A 25,214-nucleotide genomic window follows, 5' to 3' on the forward strand; every position below is an offset into this window, starting at 1 on the left:
GCTGTGCTCCCTCATCCCTGGGGAGCCCAAGCTTGCCTCTCGGCCACGGGGCAGGGCTCTGGAGTCATGCTGCAGGGGAAGAAGCGATGCCTGGACACCGGAGCATCCTGTGATGCTGAGAGCACAGGCGCTGCAGCGAAGAAGATGCGCAGCCAACAGGTTCAGGGGCTGGGGTGCAAGATGGGGAAATGTGTAGGGTATAAGAATGAGGGGTGGAAAGAAAAATTTCATGGGTTTGGATTTGGGAGAGGAAGGGGTCTGAGATCTCACATGTGAAATCTTAACCCAAGGGTAACTGAAATCTTGGGGTGGTCTGAAGCCTGGAAATGGCTGATTGAAGAGAACCAGTCTCCCAGGTCTGGATTTATCACCTCTGGCAACTGTTACAGGTTATTTTTGCAGGAGGGGAGTTCTGTAAACAGAACTACCTTTTCCAGTGGTTTAACAGAACCCAAAGACAGCGTAAAAGATGGATCAACCCTCCAGCAGAAGCATATTCGTTTACTAATCAGACCTGTCCACCCTTTGAAGGACTGCTTCAGCTGAGGTCTTAGCACGATTACCCGGTCCATAAACAGCCACAAAGCAACAGCTCCAACATGATTTGGTTTGTTGCGCTGGAGGAAAGGAGAAACGTACTGTGAAGCAAGACGAGGTCTGCGCAAGGATATGCTCTGGCTGCGCTTCCACTGTTTGTTCTTACGGCGATTTCGTACACCATCTTCCTGGTCCATCATCTGATCCAAGAGCGTCAGGTCATCGGCGTTGAGCGGTGCCACGGAGATGTCCCTCACGGCACGGAACTCCCCACAGTTGTTCAGGTGCTCGTTCTCCAGACGGAAGAAGTTCCACACAAACCGCCTGCAGGGAGAAAAAGTGAAATTTGTCACTGCAGTCCCACTCGTACGGGCAGCGCCCGTGTTTGTCGAAGCACTGATCCACGCACCCAGATAGCACTGATACACAGCACTGACCGCTGCCACTGATCACAAAGTGCCTCTGGGAACGTGCCTGGGGTACCGAGAAACAGCAAATGACTAACAGCAGCACCTGCTCCAACATCTTCCCAGCTCCCCGGAGAACAACAGATCTGGCAGGCTCATTCATTGTCCTAACGATGACAGCCCTGGTCCAGAGAGCATGGAGGCAGCAGGCATTACAAGTGAAAGGGAAAATATATGGCAACCTCTGCCACATACATGAGTGAGGTTCAGCTTCAATTTTTTTTTTTTTTTTAATTCATCTCAAGAAGCTGTGGGGGTCTCCAGCTAGAGTAAGAGTGTGTAAAGAGCCCTGAAACCTTGCAGGGTCCAAACCAATGATCCACATTAGTGTTTGGAAAAAAAGCAGGAATTTGAGAATAATTGTAAACGTAAAATCAGGTGAAATTTCAAATGCTTCTGCCAATAACATAATTTTAAGGAGAGATTTATTAATTGCAAAACCCTCTAAATCAGGTCTAGGTTCAGAGTAAATGACAAATGCAGTGAGAAGGACCCAGCCACACATTCCTGCGGAACCCTGTACAGCTTCCTTGGCTCAGCACCCTGTTCAGATTAAATGTTCCTGTAAGACTTTATCTTCAGTTTTAAGGACGTATATCTTCCACATACATTAGCACAATACTGCTCACTGTGCTGGCATTATACAAATAATTAAAAATAGAAACAAACTGTTGAGTCAAGCAGCCTTACCTGAAAACCTCAAGTGGGGCAAAAACAGTAGAAATGATGTCCCCAGCATACGGAAAGATTTGCATGGAGGTGAGGGAGATCTGGATGGTCCACGCAAAACGCAGGATCACGTCCTCTACAATGGCACAATAGTAGTATGCCTGAAGAACAGGACAGACAAACAGGACAGGTCATCTAGCATGGTCTGCACAGAAGACAGATCTATTCAGGCCTTCAGAAAGAGGCAGGCCTGCGTGCTTAAACTTCTAAATCAACTTTGTAGCTTTCACGTAGAGAGGAATTACATCCTACACTGCTTGCTGAATACCTACAGGAATGATACAATAACGCTTATTGCACTTCCTACACTTTTCGTTCCTGGACAAAAGACTCTAGTAAAGTTAAATTTGCTGCAAACCCTCAGCATTTTCCACATACTCATGTGCCTCTATTAAACTTGGAAGAAACATGACAGAATACGGGTAAAAGTGAGTTTCACGGGCCATTTACGGTGGCCTTGGAAAGCACCACTGAACAGCACCTGCAATTCAGCAACAAAACCAGCCAGTGGTCTATGCAAAAGCTTTGTACAGCTGTGGTAAGAGCTGCTTGAAAGTTGGTTTACATTTGCATAGCTTCTAATTGCAGACACAACTATCTTGTTACAGAGGCAGCATAAAGACAGAGGAACTGCGTCTCAACCACCAGAAACGTGAAGGGTGTGAAACGATCGCTTTGAAGTAATGAACTCTGCTGCTAGAAAACCCTGGTGCACAGCATTCAGGAAGCATGAGGTAGCCAACTGCAGCATGCTCTACGCTCAGGTTTTGTTAAAAGGCTAAAGGCTTTCTCTAGCAGGAGAGCAGGCCGTATACGCACTTTCTGTGGGTAGACAATTCCTTCTCGGAGAAAGGTATTTTCACCAGCATTTTTGTCAAAGAGACCCCAGTCCATCTTCAGGTCCCAAATGAGCGTGTAGCAAGAGCTGATGAAATAGAAGATAATCCACAGGTAGAAGAACACTTGGGTGTCACTGTGGTTTTTAGCTGCAAAAGAGAAGAACAGCACACTTTTGTACACCTTAAAGCAGATTGCTTCTTAAAACAGTGATAAATTGGCTGACTCCACCAGGGAAAGTAACACCCCTTTTATTCACCTTCTGAGAAAACCAGGCTAGCTCACCTGAAACCAACTGAAAGCCTTACCAGGACCAGCTTTATACTGTAATTTAAATTGCACTTTAAACTCATTCAACGTTTTGCACTTGGAATTGAAATGTGCATTAACATTTTCATTTCCTTGCATCTTGTGGCAGACCTGTCATTCTAACTCTGAACAGCAGGTGGAAGCTGAGGGCCGTGTTTCACAAAGGACACGGGCCTGTATAAAGGATAAAGCAACGAGGCAATGCTCAGTTAGAAGGGTTTTGTTAGAGTGTATTTGACTTTGCACAAATGCGAACGGTAAATTAATGCTCTAACAGCCTGAAAGAAGATGAACAGGACAGGAATTCCACTAGCTATTTCAGAGGTTGTGGTGACAGGGAAAATAAGCAAAAAGAAAGCAATACGTGTACGTATAAATCACAAAGAGTTCTGAATATCCTTACAGAGCTCGGTCTTGTGTGACACACGCCAGGGGGACCAAGGTTTGTTCACCTGTGGATATGTTTTTGTAAATAAGCTGCTCCCTGCTGCCACCTGAAAGGGCTGCGCTGCTCTCTCAATTCAGCTACATTTCCTTACATCAGTCAGCTGGGCAAAAAACAAACAGATCTGATCATTTTGTTTGCTTTCATTTAGCAAATCTGGGTCATAAAGTTCATACAAACAGAAGATTACGATGCTTCGCCAGGCTGAGACGCTCGGCATCTCTGTGCCGTTAGCAGTCTCTTCTGCGCAGCGGCTGAGATTGCCCGTCCTCCGATTCCTCCTAACAAAGCCAGCAGCACTTCCAATACAAAAAAAAAGCCAATAATGTTTCCAGTACAAAACCGATGCCATACTGACAGCGTTGTTTTCCACATACGTGGCTTTAAACCAAGAGAATCCCTGAAGCCGATCTCACACAGAGCAACAGGGCAATTTGCTCTCTCCTTCTCTTTCTGTTTTTTAACAACTGTGATATAAACGTGCTGCAGCAACCCGATAAAATTAATGGAGGTGAAAATGAGAGGCATCGTGTAAGAGCACATTCTTCCCATTATGCCTTTCAGGCTCCCTGGACACGACGTGCAGGATATAGGTCAAATACACACATACATTCCCTTTGCAAAACACATCCCCTAAAGCAAACCTATTAAAACCACTTATGCAGCAAAGCCTATCTGCAGCCAAGCTTCAAATCGGCAGAGGAAAAGGACGAGAGGTTCGCTTCAGCTTTACAGCCTTGACCAGCCTTCCTGCTTTCGTGCAAGGCCAGAAGTGTTTGCACTGCAGCCCGCCTCTCCCTGAAGCTCGGTCCGACCCCGCTGCCCAACCCTGCTGCTGCAGAGCACCGTACGGACGTCGTGTGCTGCACGGGCTCCGATGCCCAGCTACGTAAATGCTGCTGCTAAAACCTCCTCTCCTGTTCCTTCTCAAAGAGCAGTTGCCCACAAAACAGGACTCAGGCTGAGGCTTAGCAATTAGGGCTCTACTGCAAGATTTCATCCTCCCCCATCAGCTCCTCCAAAGCCTCCCCTACGTCATTTCATAAGAAAGAAAAGGCAGATGCTGATGTTCTGTGACTCAGACGCTAAGGCTGTGCTTTCCTCCGTTATTTTTAGCTCATTAGATCTCCATGTTCAGTTCCCCTACCAGATCCTAAACAATAATTCAGAGAGGCAGTTAAGGGGTTAAGTGCTTTAAACCATCTAAAATGCTCCAAACTACCCCGGAGGCTTCATACTTCCTACAGGCAGCTTAGGCTTGAAGCTTGGCTCCTGCTGGTTTGTGGTTTGTTTGTTTGTTTTTTAAGGACAGAATTAAAATAAACTGAAGCTGCACACCTTCGGAGAGATGTGGAAGGCAGTGCTGGCAGTACCATCCACGGCCATGCCCTGCAGTGCTGAAGGACAGCCAAGCATCGCTGGGATGCTCCGTGGTGTTTTCCTGCTCTCTGCTCACGGAGGGGATGGTCTGGCCCCAGAACATCATCTCAAAGTATGTAAGGGGCAAAGTGTGCGTAACCAGAGCTAACAAGACCGTATGCTAAGTTGCCAGCTAGGAAGGTGATTAAAAACATTCATGCAGCTTAAGCCTAAATTGCCTGACAAGTGATTGTGTGCAATTCCCGAAAAGAGGAGTGCCAGGAAGAAAAAGTCCCAAGTAAGAAATCTTGCAGCATCAGCTTCACCAAATGCAAAAGGACGTGGTTGCTTCCAGTTAGTGGTTGCTTCCAGTGGTTGCTTCCAGTTCCTGGCTCCAGCTCCCTTTCTCAGCCCCTGTCTTTCCACTGGCGTCTGTGGTGACGCTGCATGCCCCTTGCTCTTGCCTGTTTTCTCACCCACCAGCTCTGCACTGCATTCAGCTCCTGAAAAACTTCATTACAAAACCAGATCGCTCCCTGGTAAAACGCTCTCATCAGAACAAGCCTACTGTCTTCATCCTTGGCCTTTGAGTCCCTTCCTTTAATCACTTATCTTCTTTTTCCTCCTGCCTGCAATTCTGTTTGATACCTTCCTTCCTTCTGTCCTCATTGGTATTCAGCTGGCGTACAGAAATATGTTACTGCTCTAGGCAAGCAATTATATCTCAATCTCCACTGGCTGGTCCTAGTGGCCTTCTTCAGCGCTGCTCAGGGGGTTAGGAAATCAAGGCATTCATATTCTGCCCAGAGGCTCCATCTACTGCCCGCCCGTTCTGGAGTTGCAATATGTTGCTGTGTATACATATGATGATGTCAGGGTCTATTTAAACAGGAACTGTTTCATCCCATTTTTTAATTTGTTTAATGATGTGCCAAAACCCACCAAAAACACCACTGGAGAGTCTCGCGGACAACAGAAGCGTGCTGGACATCTGGTAGATCTCAGCACTTCCAAGAAGTGAAAAAGACCCAACTTTTTAAAATGCTACGGACTGCAGTAAGCCTTCTGCAGGACAAGTGCCAGCCCACCGAGTCGGAGGTGCACAAGGACCTTTGTACCAGAGGCTCCAGCAGGCACCGCCACGTAGCAACTTCCCCAGCCACACGGTTATTCAAAACGGCCCAGGCAGGACAGCACACCATCAGCACAAAACCACGGCACGTAACGCTGCAGGTGCAGGTTTAGCCCCTGTGGAGGGCAGATTTCAATGCATGTTCAGATTAGCATGTCTGCAGGTCGGAGGTGTTCAGCTGTGTCGAGGCTATTCGAGTTCACCGTCCTGCCGCAGCACCCACGCCATCCCCACCTGCTGCAGACGATGGGAAGCAGCACGCTCCAGGGACCACTTGCAACCTTCACTGCGGGCAAAATTGTCATTAGCATCCTCAGCTTACCCTGTAAAAGGCAATTCCGGTAGATACTCTGCACAAACACACCCACAAATTGCCCCAGAAGGTCAACTGGATGAATAATGGAAGGCTTCAACCTTTGAACTGAAGCTGTGAATGGCCACAGACCAGGAAAACAGCCAAAGGCACATGCAGCAACAGAATTTACTGCGTGAAAAAATTGCTGATAGACAAATATCTTCGATACCAAAACCAGCCACAGGGGACACAGTATCTGACTAGCATTTTGAGAGAACAATACTGTGCAGAAATTATAGCCCCTTCCAAACACAGGCAAGAGAAAGGTCGCTTTCCATCAAAGATAGACAGCAAATACTATCCTGAATGCAGTTAATATTGACTTTACTTCCAAAGAATACTATCTGTTTACCCTGCTGAATTATTCCGGGGAATGTAAACACTATATAGTATTCAACACAGCAAAAATCAATGCCATGTATTATTGAAGACCTGGATAAGAGCACAATGGCCCTTGATAAGCACTCCTGGTGTGTCAGCCGCTGCAGCCGGCTGTGGTTTTTGCTGATGGTGAAAGCTGTGATAAAAGCTGTAAGAAGTCTGAGGTTATCAGGAAACATAGCAGGTAAGCCCTGCTACACGATACAACGCTGAGTATACCGGAGCAGCTCCGCCTCCAGCGTGAATTAAAAACCTCTTGATCAAAGCACGCCAAATTCAGTCTCCTTTGATGGCTACCCTTTCGATTGCAGATTTAAGCAGAACCTAAACAACAACAACAACAAAAAATACGTATTTACAGTGTGCTAGACGAGAGATACTAGAAAACTGAGCATGTACTTTCTGTTACCAGTGAGGCTGCGGATGATGCGTGCCTCTTAACTCCATCCCAGCACACAAAGGGAGGAGCGCGAAGGCTGAAAGTGACTTTCCTCCCCAAGAACTGCCACCAGAACGGCACCCCAAAGCACTTATCTCACAACCTCATGGCTTGAAACGCAGCCTGACTGATCCCTCGGTAATTATAACTGTTAACGAAGGGACAGCAGTACTGCTCCCTTTCCCCCCAGCCTGCATGCACCTCTATTTCATGCGGATCAATGGCAGAGACACGACATGACAGTGGACTTAATGCAGGAAAAAGGCAAATAACCGCAAGGAGCACAAGGACTCGCCATTGTGCACTGACAGGCTTTGTCAAACACCAACCATTTCGTATGAACAACCTTCTAAGATTCTGCAAACCTCTCCCATAGCCTCGAGGCACAATTTAAAGCAAAGTAGCAAAAGATAGCACAGCGAAGAGCTGTCAGGAGACAACCTCTCGTTTCTTCTTCTATTTTAGATTATGCATTTGTAAAACAGGGAAATCCCTAAATCCTGTTTTCACTAAAAAAAACGCTCTGCTAGTTTGCATTGTAGGAAATGCAACTGTTTCTGATTTAAAGACAGAGTAATTTCATTGCTTGTATCTCACAAGCAAAAGAAACGTGATTTAATTGCAAACTGGAGGATGCATATCATTCCCTGCTGACAGATTCGATCAGATTCTTCCTCCAGCATCTTCTCTCACATTTGAGAAGTGATACTGGGGGTTGTTTAACAGCTACCTTGAGGAGGATGGGGTTTCCAATCTAACCATTTGCCAGCGGTCTCGCTAGTAAGAATGTCTGGATTCACAATCAAAAATAATTTGTGTGATAATCAGGGCCTTCACTGGACAATATAGGGATCGGGGCACGATGTCATCTGGTACCTCTATAGTGCTTTGAGATCCCCAAAGAGATTCCTTCAAAACGCAAAAGTGATAAAGGAAAAAAAAAAAAGATGAATTATTGCATTTCCTAGATTTCTGCAGCACCAGAGAACTCCAGGCCTGCATTCACTTGGAAGGTAAATTGCTTGTGATGCAGTCAGTTGCTTCTTCTAATACGTTCCATTAAATAAAAAAAAGCCAGGCTTCCCCCTCTTAAGTGCCCATGAAATGAGGTACCGGTAGGCCATCCTTTCTACTTACACCTTATTCATTAGCGTTCGCGCTTCTCCAGTCACCATTAACTCAAAGCTGCATTAAGCGATATAAATGGCACTGGTAGTCCCCTTGCAAAGCCCCAGCCATGGAAACGCACCTCACAGCTGCAGGTTTCGGAACCACATGAATGAATCATTCTCCTGGTAGGGTGCCGAGGTGCCTCCCCCCCCACAGCTCGGCTGCTGGCAGAGGGAAGCATCCCACTTGACATTTAGAGGCCTACAAAGCATTGGAAAATTTCCCTGTGGGATTTCACGCCTCATTTGTGCTGACATTCAGGGGGCCGTGGCAGCTCCCGAAAGCACTCTGCCTAGAAACGAGCCCGCCCTCGCTGAGCGCAGGCATCGCACCCGGCCCACTCGGGTGGGAGCCTTGGGGTGCTCCTCGCGCGTCCCTGCTCCGTCCCCAGGTACCTGCAGCCCTGGCTGAGCAATTAGAGGAGCCGACAAGGCAGTGTTGGGAGTCAGGCTCGCTCACGGTGCCGCAGCGATCCTCGGCAGAGCTGGGATGGGGTCGGAGGCCAGGATGGAAATGTTTGCCCACAGCAACGCCTCAAATTCTCCGCTAATGACACTGCCACCACTCTGACAACGGAAAGGATCTGAAAGACTGGCTAATGAACACAACTCGTTACCGAAGGCCTCCTGGGCATGGGATGACAGGGTTTCAGACAAAAATGCATCCTAGCTCACAGCAATGTGACAAGACATTGTACACTTTGGCTCCAAATAATCACCCTGACGGAGCTGCCAGTGTGCCGTGCTAAGGCAAGCTGCACAAAGCAGCCACTGCTAAGAAAGAAGACAGTTAATCCCATTACAAAGTTTGTTTTACTTCAAGAGGACAACTTAAGCACCCTGTACGGCTCTTGTGACACCTAAATCAAACGATCTGGCTTGCCACAGCGCTGACAGCTGTTCCAACAAGGAGGAGAGCTCTTGTACCGATACACAAGGAATAACCGGGGAACAGGATCTCACAAATGCTGTTTGTTGGTTTCACCCTTCCGTGAAAAAGTCTTTTTTTCACCCTTCCATGAATAATAGTATTTTTTCCCACTAAAAATTTGCACTTGAACTCCAAATGCCCTTTTATTTTGCCTTGCCAATTCTCCCCACTCATTTCACACCTGAGGTACCGTTAGCTTCTGCACCAATGTCTGATTTCTCTAAAACTTGCTTTAGTCCCAGCTCTCACATCACCTTGCTCTTGTCTCATGCTGTAACCACTTAGGATCACAGTTAACTATGGGTCCCCTGCCAGGGAATTCACTCCAGGGGGTTGCATCCTGCAGTTTCTAACGTGGTGGCAACAAGGGCTAAGTGACATAGCCCACCCCAGGCACCATCACTTCAGCAGGCAGAGGACAGCAGGGCTAAGATGCAGTCAGGTATCCTCCAGCAGCTGCCAGTAATGTTCAGTGTTGCCACCATCCTCTCCCCCCTCCACCCATCCATCCATCCATCCTGGTGATGGACGGCACAGTTGTGCTGTGGTGGGACCGACCGTGGGAGAACCAGCGATCCATTCCAGCGTGAAGCCAGCGACGCCACCCGGCACAACTGCTGGGAACCGCTTAAACCATCGTGATTAACGAGGAGTGGGGGGCAGCTGTGAGACCTGAAACAGCCCTGGAGTCTTCCGCTAGGTTTCCAAACAGCAGCACGTTTCCCATTCATCTTCATCTGTTCAGGCCTGCTTGAACCTCTCCGTGAGTAAGAGACGGTCCAACACCTCCCTGCAAAAGCCCATTAATCTAGGGATGGCTCCTGCCTTGTCAGGTCACATCTTTATTCCTAGGTAAGACAATGACTTTCACAGTTTTCATTTATGCTAGCTTAAACAAACAAAACAAACAAAAAAACAACACAAAAGCAAAGACACAACAACCGTTACACATCACTGCAGCAGGATGGCTGTTTCTGAAGCGATGCTGAGAACACAGGTGGAAGCACTGCGCTACAGAAACAGCCCCATGTAGGTACTGTCAGTGTCCTGGACTGTTTAACGAGAAAGCGTGTGGCAGTTAAATTGTCTTAGACCGGGAGCTCTCCACTGCTTTTCCAAGCTGATGGCAGCTCACGTCCAGCACTCTTATTTGGGGTATCTATTAAGGGTGTGGGAGTGGTACGGAAGAAGAGACACTTGCACAAATTCCCAGGACACACGGGTTAACTTTGGATTAAATCAGAGGTCATTAAACAGCTGGGTACCACCCACGCCACAATGATTTCATGGAATAAGGTGTGTGAATCACACTGACGATGAAAGCTTTACATAAACCACTACATCTTTCCCTCGGTTAAAGGATAAAATCCCATATAGCCAATTCCAAGCCAGCAGCTGTACTTGAGCTCACTGACATGTTCTTGAAAAGTCAAGGTAAGCTACACAGATGCTCATACCAACTGCAAATCACACAAAACAAGAAAAGGATGGGAACACTTGAAGAAGCTTAGTTATTCAAGCACGGAAGCCAAATCTGTATTCTACACGAGCCAGATATTTCAGATGACACCACGGGAGGAAAAAGCATCGAGACAAGAAAAATGAGAAGCAGTAGAAAGAAGCAAAGAGGCGTATTTGACAAAGAACAAAATGAGTGCACGTGTCTCACACGATGCTCAAGAAGCAACCAGCACTCTCCTAGCACAACACAACTCCAGTTGCACGGCTTCTCAATGTGCTATGGTAGGAGCCAAACTCCTAAATACAACCACTGGATCTGAAGCATTAGGACTTAATCGCTTGTTTCCCCAGAGGCGCCCAGGTTTCCGTATGGATTACCTAAAGCAAAGCAACGTTCAGCAGGCCAGCTCTGGGTAAAGCCACTGAGCATTGCCAGTGCTAAAAGGCAGAGGAAGGGGAGGAAGAGCCGGGTGACTGCTCTGCCGCGCCGTGGCCAGGCAGGGAGGCACGGGCTGCAATTGCTGGGTCGCTTAGAGTTACAGATCTGCCTTATTTGCCTGGGCAAACATATCCCGGAGGACTATATTTACAGAACACGGCCTTTGCTTCCCATTCCTTTGAGTGATATAAAAATACTGAGAATTCTTCCTTTGGGAGCTTAGCAACAGTTGCCCTTTGGTTCCCGCTGTCTTCCCCGAAACGCGGTCGTGTTCCTGAGCTGGCGGCGAAGCGGATGGCTCGAGTTAGCGCTCGTGCACGCAGCCGCTGCCTGCTCGAGTCCCACGGTACAGGGCTCTCGCTTAAGTGTCACTAATTCAGGAGATGATAGCTTGGAGGGAGCTCTGTAAACAAGCTGGATTCCAGCACTGCGAGAGTGCCAGTTTGGGAGACAAGATGCAACAGGATTTACTTTGGTATCTACTGGGTCTATCGTTACAACTGCAAAAAGCAGAGAAAGTTGCATTTTGCATCCAAATCAGACGGAAGAAAAGTAAAGGCTTCTCTAAGGGAAGAAAGAATGCACCACCCAAGCAATATGAGGTCTTGAACAGTGATCTTTGGGGGAAACTGAAATGCCAGTCCAAAGCCTACAGTATCACTGGGACAGGGGGGAACCTTACAAACCTACTGCAGGTTTGGAAAAGGCAGTGCCGCATATGCTGCATACATCAGCTGTACGTAATAAGGTGGCATTTGTACATTTGTTTAGCTCAAGTTGTTTTCCACCCAGTCTGTGAAAATACAGCACAACAACGCCATGAATGCGCTCTGTACGAATTAGCTGGCTTTCAACGCTGACAAACCCTCCTAACCACACAGTCCATCTTCACGCAGCTGGCAGCCACAAAACTGAAAACTTACAGAGCAACTACAAATTACTCACTGTTCTAACTCCGGGGAGGAAGACAACCCTCCCCAGAGGGCTGTGATATTCCCCAGGACTCCCAAGGAGAACAGGCTGGTGTACATTACCTGACCTCCCAAGAAAAGGCCACAAATTACCCTCTTTTCCTGGCAGCTGAAAGCTGTCATTCCAGACTTATAAGTCATAGACTTGCAAACAGAGGCACGAAAGTCTGTTTAAATAAAACTCTCGTTAAAACAGCAATTAACAGGTTCATTACACACTGAAATTTAGAACAGGTCCAAGTAGCAAGGATCTTTACCAATTTGACACTTGTTTTGGGCAGTGTTTGTTCCTAGTAGCAAACATCTCTAGCCCCAACAGTTGTTTTGTAAATAAGAGATGAGTGTTTGTCTCTGCTATACTTAGGCAGACAGAAAGCGTGGGGGAGCAGTGCTTCTGCTTCCAACAGGAACATCGTAAACACTCGGTAACAGCCCATCTGACTCCAAGTTCAGAAAGAACTGGAAATCCACGCAAAGCGCTCAGATAAAATGTTAACAGATTTTAACCAAAGTAAGAAGTTATAACAGATCCAGCACACTAGGAAGCGCATTTGTGGCAGCATGGGAATAAGCCAGCAGGGCTGACAAGGCATAGCAAGGTCTTCAGGCAACACTCTGGAAATCACTGCCAGTCCAGGCGCAATGACATTTGCAAAAGCTGTGCGAACGTGTAATTTCCAAACAGGGGGAAGCTTCCAAATTTTTTTTGCATGATACCAGCAGCTATGTGCTATCGACTGCCACTAACAGAACGGGACAGACCAAAGCTGGGAGTCACCAAGGTCTCTCGGCAGCTGGAACAAGCCCATGCTGGGCTCATAAACACCTCGTTACTGCCCACTCCCTGCCAGATCCCAGGAGCAGACAACAGTTGTGCATGGCAGCTACAAGAACAGGGGTCAGCAGCACTGGCACAGACGCAGACCTCAGGGGGAGTAAGATGAGGTCAAGTTCTTAAACAGGACGTTTTGACAGATGCTGGTTTTCCTCCTGTTCCAAACAAACCTACCCCAGCCTTCCCGCAGGAGGCTCTTCCAGGGTGCCCCCACAGGAGGGAGAAGCATTCATCAGCCTCCTAAAAGCAGGCACTGCATATAAAACATACAAGCACCGACTGCAGCCAGGCAATCTGTATTTGTCTCATCTCGCGGCTTAGCAGCTGTGACTACCGGGGCTGCAGGGCTGGGAGCGAGGAGCTGCAGGATGGCACCGAGCAAGCAACTTCAGATGGGAGCAAGCTCTGCGGATGTGGCAGCAGGAAGGAGATGCACGAGGAGCCAGGCGATGAGCTGCAACACCATCTGCCAGGGATGCTCCCTCGGCGGGTTTGTGTGTGCACCTGGATGCAGAGCGCCCGACTTCCAACCTTCAGCTTGCACCAGGGCGTTTCTGTGCCACTAGGATGCCAGGCTTGGCAAATGTTATGTGTGTGACTTCAAAACAGCCATTTTTTGGCCACAGGAAGGTTTCTAATAACCCTGCTCCCCCTCCCCAAAACCAGCACGTTAACTAGAAGCATACCTTGAACATCTCTCCCTGCCCTGCCCCAACCATATTTCAGGATAAGTAGCTGCTCACCAGTGTGTGTAGCTGCTAATTCCTGGAGATATAGGAGGCGTATATTTTCAAATGAAAGAATACAGCTTTTAGGACTTCAGAACAATGAAAGGCAGGGTGACTGCCTGAAGTGCAGAAACTAAAAGCTTTTTCCTTCAGAACAAGAGCAGAATCAAGTAATTGTCGTTTCCAGGGAGATGGGGAACTTAGGGATCAGGGCTCAATCTGCAGTTAAATGGATTGGAAACAACTCCCTGCCAGCTGCAGAAAAAACATGGATAAAAACATGCAGAAAAATCCAGGGAGGACATTTTCCCAGCACTGTGAACATCCCCCTGTGTCAAGGAATGATAGACTGACTTTAGTTGTTCATGAAAGCCAAGGGAGAAGAATTTCCTACATCCTCCTTTTCCTTATACATCCCCCATCCAGCCTCCCGTCACAGCAAGAACTGACAGGTATTTATTTCAGTTTCCTCCTTTTGAGAGAGAAACCTGAACATTCTTTCTGACACTCCTGAATCACAGTTATAAGTACACTGTGTATGCAAAAAATACCCAAAGGAAGATCTTAAAATATTCTTTGCAAGCTAGGCAGCCCTTTGACTTTCCACTGAGATATTTCACAGGTGCCAAAAGCCAAATTCATGCTTCAAAGCGAAGCCAAATTCTAAATTTCTCCCACGTAAGAGGAAAATCCCATGACTTAGCCCAAGATGTTCTACTAAACAGAAAAGCCTGGTAAGACATACTGGCTGCACCGAAGCTGCATGCGGGAGATTTATACAAGTACACACCACGACCACTCCTCACAGCACAGAGCCACCAATGGAAAACCAACTCAGAACCAAAATACAACGATTTAAATGCAAAGAACCAGTGCTGTGTTTTCATATTGCTATCACTCTACCTAACTCGGTAAGAAAATGACTGAGGTGGTCCACCAGGGTTCCTTCCAGTGGATGTCCTGAAAAGCAAAAGGAGCAGGGACTGAAAGGTAAATGACTTTCCAAAGTAACCCATACCTTTGTGAGTGCTGTAGAGGGCTGCAAATGTCACCACGAAGAAGGTGGTGGAATATTTTCCAGCATTAACCAGATGAAAGGCCCGTTTATTATCGCGGTAACGGCGCAGGCACTGGATGAATCGCAACCAAGCAGGGATGCACTGGACAACTGCTCTCACTCCGTAGGAGTAGCTGTAACAAATCTGATTTTCTGCAAGAAAAAAAAGCGTCAGGGATACAGAGTCAGTAAGTTTAAGAACTCCTGCTGTCTTCCTTTCTGTCAGAGCAGTACAATGCCCCATCCACGTCTTGTACTTATGCACGCACACATTTGCAACTTGCACACGTACATGCACACACATTCAGAACAGTGAGAGACTCAGAGAGTATTCTGATGCCCTTTACGCTATCTTGCAGCTATTCAGGTGACATGACATCAATAACACATCCAGACAGATAATCTTCTAACTCTTTCACTGCTGCCAGTGTAATTAACATGCAAGAAGATTAGAAATAATCTATTTTTAAATTTACTTTGTGCTTTTGGCAGTGCTGCGAATAATCAAATTAAAGATGGAATTACAGAAGGTCTTCTCGACTGAATTTTTGTGCATAAATGGGAGAGCATTCCTAAACCCAGCAGGACAACTCAAAAAGACTACTTTGTCTAAGATGTCCTTGACCCACTTTTAACTTTTCTTGCATATTATAATAGGAAAAAACAGCTTTCAGTATTTTTTTTTCTTCTTTTTCTTGCCTTTCTTATTTTAATATTTTAAATGAAGACAGGGCATAGCCTGAACATGGCTTGAGCAACTGGGGTGAGAGGAAACTACCTCTAAAATAAACACCCCACTGATTAGCAAATGTTTGTTTCCTACTCACACTAATGGAGACAGGTTCATTAGCTGATATTTATTCCAAAGCACTGTGCTGTTATTCCAGTGTTTGGAGGACAAACAATTATCCACACAGTTGTTTTATAACTTTTTTTTAAATAAATAAATAGTTAATTCCAACACTGTCTTAAAGGGAAAAGAAAGATCAGATTGGAGAAACAAAGCAAATACTGATGCTTATCGAAGCATACCGCAATCTCATAGCAAGTGTCATAACCATCAGACAACACAATTTGCCAGCAGTCACTGCTTAAAGCGGAAAGAAAACAGCCTGATCCAGTAGGAGCCAGGTACTATTTTGCAACTGGAAGGCCAAAGTCTGCCAACTCTGGGGCTCTTCTGACTAGAAAGGAGAGAGGCACAGCATCAACAACCCTGGTGTTGCAGCACCAACTCTAATTGAATAAGGGGCAGCACCAACTAAGGAAGTTTCCCCATCCTCTCTTGCTTTAGGGTATGGTGACGGTGCCTGTAAGAACCAGGCTACAGCACAAAACACTGTGGTTCATGGCCTTACACAACTCACTTTCGTGCTAGGCAACAGGCTAAAAGCAAATACATGGTTAAACGACTCAAAACAATGCCAGGAAAAGTGTTTTGTCTTTCCAGTCAAGAAGTGCTCTGTCTACAGTCTTTGACGAATATGCAAGTCAGGCCAAACAACTGGGTTAGGAAACATGCACTGATGTGAAATGCCATTTCTCTGGATGGAAGCAAGAAACAGTAGAATCTCTAATGGCATGTTTACAAGGAACGTCAACTATTTTAGTTTCCTATGTCACTGGTAGGCCTCTTCAGAACAGATGCCTAAGAAGTTGCTTTGCTTGGTGTTTTTCAGGTCATTCTGACAGCATTCGCAGGGGCGTCAGCACTTCCCTACCTGTATTTGCCAGAAGTCCAGCATTGTTCTCCCACTGAACCTCGAAGCTGTAGAAGCAGATCATGTACTCCAGATCCATGAGTATCACGACCAGGCTGTTGAGCTGATCAGCCAACCAGAAATCTGCGAAGCCTACTTTGTGGAAGGGAGCTGTGAACACTCGAAACTGTCAAGAGAAAAAGGAATAATTCATATGACACAGTGGCAAAGACACCTAACCACAGCAGCAGGACATCACAGCATTGAACAAATATGGAAGTAACAGAAACGCTTCAAGATTTATTGCTGACCTTTTGCTCCTGCTGAAAAAAGAAAGATAACTGTCTTTCCACTTGAAGTACAAATAAAATTCCTGCTTTCAGACATCTAATTCTTCTCCTATTCACTCCCCAATTTTCTTTTTTCTTTTTTCTTTTTTTTTCAACTGGAAGAGCCCAGCCTTCTCCAACCAAGCTCTTTCCCAGAAACTTGGGGTCTCTGTGTAGGAGCTCTGCACGGCACAGTTCCTCCAACTGTTCCTCATGCTGATCAGCGCTTCCTTTCAGGCATTTATGTCATATCTACTGACGTCTTCCACACTTATCTTCTGCCTCACACTTAATATCAGTTAGCTTACAGACCCACAGCTTGGCCATTCATCTGATCGTGGATCAATTTACTTAACTTGTTAGCTGTTCTTTGGTGTTAGAAGCTGTACCAGTGGATACTGTTACTCAGCTGGATCTCCCAAGCCCTCTAGCACAGGAAGAGTTAAATAAAGAGCAGAGGAAATCCTATTAAGCGGCAGTTAGACTCCCTCTCCATCCCAGTCCACTTTCCCTCTAAGCCTCAACAGCAGTTTTGCCACTTTCAAACCAGACGGTTTTCATGGTCCATTACCTTTGATTACAGCTCTCCCTGCCCAGTTAGTTATAGCTACTAACGGCCAATTTCTCAAAGAGACAGCACCAGCATCATCCTGTAGTTCAGAGATTTATGAACCTTTACATTAATGAAAGCACAGGCTAACACTGATCTTTACATTGGTCTCCATATTAACCTAAAGGCACGCAGCTACAGAAACCCAGGAAAGGACTGACAAATTCCCATCCAGCCCGCAATGCCAATTTAAGGCTCTGGTCCTAAATTTCAAAGCCAAATAAGGGATCAAGACTTAGTGGCACTGAACTGCAGATAGGGACCTTGACCCAGAAAGCACTGTGTTTGGTCGGACAGCAACTATTACAACGGCTCGAACGTTAGGGAGCTCTGCTCTCAAAGCTGCCCTGTTGTGGAGCAGCTTCTGCAGAGATGAGAGAAGGCAGAGCACCCGTCATCCTCAAGAAGCCCATCCTCCCTTTTACTAGCACTCCGTGACACTAATCTTCTCTCTGCTTAATCACAGTTCTTTTTTTTTTTCCCTCTGAAACAAAGACCAACTAAAACAAATGAGTTGTGAAAAGGTTTACAGATAGATCTCTGAAAATAAGAACGAATTAATAAAAAATCCATATTGTTACTGAATGGGAGACACTTGGACACTGTCAGATGGCAGCATAAAGCTTTTAAGAGAGCAGAAGCTTTCCACCTAAAGGTTACAGCAGACGAGTCAGCAGATATGCAGATAACCCAGCTAAGGCCCTGCTATCTCCACCAACGCTCCCCAAGGACGGGAGCTGCCGTCTGAACTCTCCTAACCCCACTGCGGTTTCTGACCAGGGCTGCTGCACGCTGCCCCAGGCACAACCCAGTGGCCAGAGGGTACTGGCACTGCCCACCGGCAAATCCCCGTTGCACAGGCAGACCCACCTTCCCAGCTCAGCAGAGCCTGCAACACCCTCCAGTGAAGATGGGCTCCAAGAATAAAGTCATGAAACACCAGGAGCCAGGGACAAACTTAAGCTTCAAGCGATCAGTTGCAATTATATTTGCACAGTTCCACAACCAAAGCGCAGACTTTCTGGTGCTGATTACTGCAGTTTCGGTAAGCGCTGAGACAGCAGATAGTCGAGCTAGAGCTGAACACTTCCTAGATTTTCACCTCGCGCAGCTATGCTCCCTGCAGTTGTTTCCCCATTCCAGCACCCTGCAGGGAGGACGGTACGGGGATGCTGTGCCATTCTCTGCGCTCTGATCTGATTCCTCTTGGCGAGCTGCTTCCCTCAGCCTACACAAGTGCATTCAGCAAGCTCCTCGCCTGGCAGCAGAAGCAAAGAACGCTCACGTAAGCAGGATGCCATGTAGGCGAGAGAGAAGGGTCTGGCACAGGAATTCAGCTCACTACAAGCTAAATAACTTTTTCATCCAGAGGAAGATCAATGAAGGAGTAAACTGCAGTTCCTCGGGGATTATCAAAACAAATCCCACTCGTGAACTCCAACAAGCATGGGTGGATGCAGAAAGCCTCCTAGCTCCATCAGAAAACGCCTCAAAGCTCTGAAATATCCTCCTGATTTGGTTCTAGAAAAACTGGAGGTACCAATAATGCTCTGCTACGCCGAGTACACCAGGCTCCATTTTGGCCAGAAATGAAGCATATCAAATGTGAAGAAAAACACTCATCAAATCAAAATTTGGGCGAACAGTACAGTTCTAAGAATTGCGCTATTTACACCTCCTTTCACCCAGATAGCTGCTGGCAAAAGAAGAAATAAAATACGCCCAGCCAGCCAATTGCATATGATAAGAATTAGAAAAGCCTAACAGCTATGTGGTCTGTCTGGCCTTTTTCCCCCTTCCCCCTGACATACAGAAGTACTGTGTCATTTTCCACCATTAAGGTGATCTTGCATTTTGATGAAGCTTTTCTCCCCAGGAAACCTTGGGATGAATTGGCCTCTGCACATTAAAGACACGTCTGTGTTGCAGACTGCAGCATAGTCTAGAGAGAGCAGGTACTGGGAAGCTGCTGTGAAGCTCTGTGAAGACTCAGAATCTTACCCTGTTAAGATATTAAGGTAAATTAGCACAAATATTGCTCGCACAGTTAGACCGCTGCCGGTACTTTCCCTAGCACCAAGGGACAGCAGTAAGACTAATGAGGCTTGGGACTGAAAGGTACATCTGTGAGAGGTGGCTGAATGCTGGAAGGCAAAAAGGGAGAAACTGAAACAGTAGAAACCTAGCAAATCAAATAACAGAGGTAAGCACACAGCGGTTAACCTAGGTGTGTGTAGAACTGCACACACACGCTTGAAACATGACTCTACATTTCATCTCTGTCATGTTCCAGATAAAGCTAATTGTCTTAATTGGCATTAACATGATTCTACGAATAACGTCAGCCAGCCCAACTCTCTTCCACCGAATGCTCTCAGAGTAGTTCTAGCAAGAATAAGGTATCGAGGGAACCAAACTGATGGAAGTTAATTTAAAAGGGCATTCAGGGTGGGGACAAACATGTGAAACAACTGTTTTTGAAGAAACTGAACAGCCATCCAACAAGTTTAAAAGTTGTTCTTTTGGATTCCCACCTACAACTGGAACATCGATATAGCATGCATATTTACATTTGATTTACCAGGAAAACAGGAGCTGGGTCCTAAATGAGTAATTTTGTTTAAGACCACAACAGATTTGCTGAAAAAACAACCTGCGAACATAATTTTATAAGCAGCAACCTTTGCAAAGGTTTCCTCTCCACCAGTGAACCCTCTCATTGTTGGCACTCTCCCATTTGGGGCTGAGAAGCACCCATGCAGCTGTGCCTTGGAGCCCTGCAACCCCAGCCAAACTGTTTTGCTGCACTAAGGGACAAAGCTATATGCAGCTGTATATATGAAGATTACAAGCAACTACCTGCAATATAAGATAATGATACACTGGTAGGGACAAGCAGAAGTTGTTTCAGTAACCCCATCCTTGCAGTCAATACCTTATCAGGTCTGCTCTATGAATACACACGTACAATGGCATACCACTCCTCTTTCCTGAAGATTAGTGATGCTTGTATATGTTTCAACTGCTACAGCTCAGCTACAGCTTTTTATTTTTTAATTATTTATTTTAAAATCAGATTTGAGACTTACCAATAGTTTGAGCAGCCAAAAACGGGACTTGTAATATAAGGTTTTGGTAGGGTTGATGAGAAAAAGCAACATGAAGCCGTACAAGATGAGTGGATTCACCTGCATAGGGATGTAGGTGAATTTACCATATATACATGCCAGCAGGCTCAGGCACCACAAAACCCCCAGGAATCCAGCAATCTACAGAAAGACAGAAAAAAAGACAGATACCTTGTGAAAAAATAACTCCAAATCCTACAATGAACTCTCATTATAGCAAAAGGGAGAGCAGTGCTCAATCCTGTAATCTAATCAGACTTCAGCAACTTCCTCTTCTAATTGTGTTACAATTCCTTGCCAGGAAATGGTGCAGGATTTATCCTCCTGATACGCACAGCTCAGCCACTCCTAACAACCTACTCTGTTTACCTCAAAGAGATGTTGATGGGACAAGTTGCTGCGGGGATTGAGTTCAAAGATGAGGACATGATTCACTCCAGCCTGTCTCCAGCCGTACGTGTTGATACCCAGGAGAAAGAGGAATTCTATCAGGAGAAAGCCACCTCGATAGATTCTCACCAGTGGCCACACATTTGGTCCTTCTATAAAAGCCACACCTGACAAAGGAAAAGATGAAACAGCCGTAATGATAGCACAAGGCATGTCACAAATCAAACCTGTGCTCCACTTCCTCCTGCTGGTTCTCAGATCCTCAGCTACAGCCCATGAAAACAGGGTACACTTGTAACTCATATAGCAGCTGGAGGACTTTTTGCCTAATCTGTCAGAGGATTTATGACTATTCTGGGGAAAAATTGCTCTCCAGCTTCTGCAGTCAGGTCATTAACAGCATCTCAAGTCCCCTGCCTCACACTACAGGCACAAGGGACAGCACTAGCATAAATCATCTCTATATTCACTTAAAAGTTCTGATTTAATGGAGAAGAAATCTCAACAGACTGAGATACAAATATTTCAGCTCCCCACAAAACCAAGAAGTACAATTTACAGCATTTAAAACAATGCTAAACTGCGCCTGATCACCAAAGTCCATACAACTGTAATGTAATACATATTCATAGCCAGCAATATAATTTCCAGCCGCACCCAAACAGAATATCCAACGCAAGGCAACAATATGGGAAAGTCTGTTTCTTCCTTTGTTCAGTCGTCAGGGTTCTGAAAACAGATTCACTTAATTTCAAACAATGAGCAGCTGCACTAAAATCCAGCAGCTTTTCTAGCACAAGGCCCTTTGCAAAATCCTGTCCCTCCGTTGCCTGATCTGAGTTTTATGAGAAGAGCACAGCTGAAATACAAGTGTTCAAATCCTCTGTTTTACTTTCACTGAGCATTCCTCATCCATATGCCTTTTAAAAGCAGAAAAGAACAGGCACTTTTACAAAATTGATGCTGAGAATTTATTTTCACAACCCTCCTGCCTGAATTATAGCCCCAAGTTTTTCAAACTTTTCTTCACAGAAAGCGTATCTGTAAGACACTTCACTTGTACTTTCTATCACATCAAATTGTGGAGGAAAATTGTGCAAGTAACAATGACTGAAGAACAGTTGCTTTAAATTTATAACCTAAAGAGAGTATTGGATTCAGGCAGAAAAGTCAAAGTTTGGACAGAAATGACAGACACACAGAAGCTGAAAGAAATGAGGCTTAAGTACAGAATTACAAAAGCACATCTGAAATGCCTCCAGTTGCTTACAAACAGGACATAGTAGCCCTAAAATATTGAATAAGAAGTGCAAAAGTTCCCAGACAGACCAGAACAGATATACTGTGTTATTTGAGACAGAACAGCAAGACAAAGGTTTATCCTGTGGTGAACATAGTTCAACATGACAATATAGCATGTGTTCTCCACAGCCAATGCCACTAATCTTGTTTCTGTACTCGCAGGGTGGCAGAGGATCCTAACTGTAGTATTGAACAACAGCTGATTCTGGAGAAAAAGCAGATATGGAACGATGCATTGAGCTGAGCTGTGGAAGTACAGATGCTATGAGTATTTCTGTGTACTCCCTCCTCCGACACCAAGGCCCTACCTAGCACAGCTTCCTCAGTGTAAGGTCCAGATGTGATTCCCTTCTCACGTCTCCTAATTTAACCATGTTCTTTACCACAGCTACACAGTCTGGCAGAAGAAGCTCAAGGACCAGCTTGCAAGGCTTTTGTGGGCTTTGTCCAGCAAAGCCTTACAAGGCCTCAAACTGGTGCAGCACGGACATGTTTACGCCAGCTATCAGCCGAAAGGAGTAACCACAAGGGGCCAGTCTGGGTGGGAGGAACCATCTCGAGTGCCATGAGAATTGAAACCAGCATCTCAGGGTGAAGAATCACACCTCCTCTTCCTGCATCACCTTCTGTGTAGCTTGAGCTAGTCAGACTGAGGGTGGAAAAACGCAACGTCTGGTAACAGGCACATCAGTGGAAAACAGAGCTAAGGTGCAGTTATGAAACATTTTTCAACCATGTCTGAAAATTCAAACCTTTTCCTTTTTTTATTTTTTATTTGAGTTCACAGACATTTCTGCTTAGGCAAATAAAGGAAAGGATCTGGCCTGAGGGAAGCAGAAGAACTGGGGGAAACTGTCCTGCTTTGCAGCTACACCCCACCCCAGCCCTGGGAGGCTTTAGTACTGCATTCCTGGCCTTTCATCAGCACGCTTTCCCTCAGGAGAAGCTGTGCTGATACAGGAGCAGATTAAGAACACAGCTCCAACATAACGCATCATGCAGCCCTGAGGTCTGTACCCAACCCCGAGGCAGAGAGATTTTCCATTTATCTATTGTTTCCACTTAAATCCAACACCACACATCAAGTCACTTCCCCACGTCAGCAGGTACGTGACATTGGATTAACTCGCCCCTTTAGTAACTGACACCAAATGGTCCTGGCAGATGCGGGCTCCTCACGAGGTGTTCAGAGGAAGATCTCCCTGGTGACAAGCCCAACACCACCACAACCTAACTGTGCGGACTCTCGTGTTGCCTCAAATGTGTTTTAATATATCTCTGCGCATTCATTTTACAACACTCGAACAAGATTACTCATCTAACTAAGGCCAAGTGTCCTCCACGTGAGTACCCTAAGACTGTGAGTGCCCGATGACAAAGACCCACACCACTTCCCTGATTCAGTCATTACTGTCACGGAGAGATTTTACACTCAGTTACGCGAATGCCACAGCACAGCCACGTTCTTCCAGCTCAAAGCTCGCCCTGCCACCGTGCTCCTTCCCAAACGAGAGACAGAGCACTGCTGCAGCGTGAGCAGTAACTTGTCTTCAGATTTTGCATGCAGTCCTGTAGGTTTCTGATTAATAAAACATACACATTTCCATGGCCTTTCAACCCCAATTACACATTAAATTGGCAGCTAGTAAAGCTGATAAAGAAACAGTGAGGAAGAAACAGAGACTGATACAGAAACAGAATGGTGAGGTTGATACAGAAACAGGGAAATTTATGCTCGAGGGAGACACTTCTCTGGGATCCACCTGTAGCAGCTACAGCCTTTAATGGACCCCAAATTATTGTCAACTCATCTCTATAAAATGTTGCTGTTCTACTTTTAAAATCATAGAATCATAAAACTATCTAGGTTGGGAATGACCTTCAAGATCATCAAGTCCAACCATCAACCTACTGAGTCCCACCAGTGACCCATGTCCCTCAGTGCCACGTCCTCACGTCTCTTCAATACCTCAAGGGATGGGGATTCCACCACTCTCCAGTGCCTGGCCACTTTTTGCGTGAAGAAATTCTTCCTAATGTCCAGCCTAAAGCTCAAGCATTGCTGACACGGTTTACTACCCGTGGTCATGTTCTAATGCTGTTTTACAGATTCTACACGTACAACTCTAAAACCCTACTTTAGTCAATCAAATCATAAAAACAAATTGGCAAAAGTAGCATAGAGGTTAGCAAGTAATATCCAATTAAAAACAAAATTTGTAGTTAGAATACAGTTTTTGCCCAGTATCTGAAGTAACTTACAGATATCAGATCATGTCTGCTGATACAAACATAGCAATTATTCCACCAGTTTAGTGACATCTGCTTTAGAGGTTTAATCATTTTTTTGAATTCATTCTCACAACTGTATCACTTTTTCATTCTTACTACTGAGATAAAATGAACGTATAAGGCTTCAGTCCTATTTGCACCTCACAGAGATCAAACATGTAAGTTACACAAACAAAAGATATGATGAATAAAGAACAGCGTCTACACATTCAGTGGACCCTTCACACAGACAGGTCAACTTTCTGCCTCTACCACAGAAAGACCAAAAGGGAAGTACTTGCAAACAGCTTCTAAAAACAGCTAAATTTTATCCCAGGAGATTGGATCCAATTACAGAAATATCTGATTATTCTTTTTATAAATATCTAATTATTCTTTTAAGAAAAAGTACAGACATGGGCTTCCCTAATGCAAGAGTTTATTTGTTGATTTTCCTTCGTACTGCTTAAGCAAGTTACAAGGCTACTGAAATCACACACAATTAGTAAAGCTGCTTTTGATGAAGGACCATATCTGGATCTGGAGTACCAACATGGCTTTTACTCTAATGAAAGTTCGAACTCAGAAGGAGCAAAGCAGAATAAAACCAAGGTCTGAGATATGCAATAATTTATTCTAGCTTTTAAACAACCTTGCCAAAATCTGCCAACAAGGAAGATTCAGTTAATTCCATTAATAAGCACCAGGCATTGAAATCCTACAACTTTCCACACAGAATAGAATAGAATAGTTCAGCTGGAAGGGACCTAAAAAGATCAAGTCCAACTGCCTCACCACTTCAGGGCTAACCAAAAGTTAAAGCATTAACCATATGCGTCCTGAACACTGACAGGCTTGGGGCATTGCTAGGAAGCCTGTTCCAGTGTTTGCCCACCCTCATGG

At 45.6% G+C, this 25,214-nt stretch overlaps 1 protein-coding gene across 1 annotated transcript in view; it reads right to left on the reverse strand.

Moving 5' to 3' along the window:
* XPR1 (xenotropic and polytropic retrovirus receptor 1) overlaps positions 1-25,214 on the reverse strand; it is a 102,636-nt gene that overhangs the window by 3,061 nt on the left and 74,361 nt on the right. Inside the window, exons 8-14 of the mRNA XM_083845847.1 lie at positions 20,718-20,905; positions 20,310-20,489; positions 16,303-16,468; positions 14,543-14,734; positions 2,553-2,719; positions 1,695-1,834; positions 640-861 (exon numbers count right to left, since the gene is read on the reverse strand). Of these exons, the coding sequence (XP_083701973.1) occupies positions 640-861; positions 1,695-1,834; positions 2,553-2,719; positions 14,543-14,734; positions 16,303-16,468; positions 20,310-20,489; positions 20,718-20,905 (1,255 nt within the window). The remainder of the gene's footprint in view (positions 1-639; positions 862-1,694; positions 1,835-2,552; positions 2,720-14,542; positions 14,735-16,302; positions 16,469-20,309; positions 20,490-20,717; positions 20,906-25,214) is intronic.

The sequence above is a fragment of the Anser anser genome, assembly GCF_964211835.1.
Source record: "Anser anser genome assembly, chromosome: 8".
In the NCBI taxonomy this organism is placed as follows: domain Eukaryota; kingdom Metazoa; phylum Chordata; class Aves; order Anseriformes; family Anatidae; genus Anser; species Anser anser.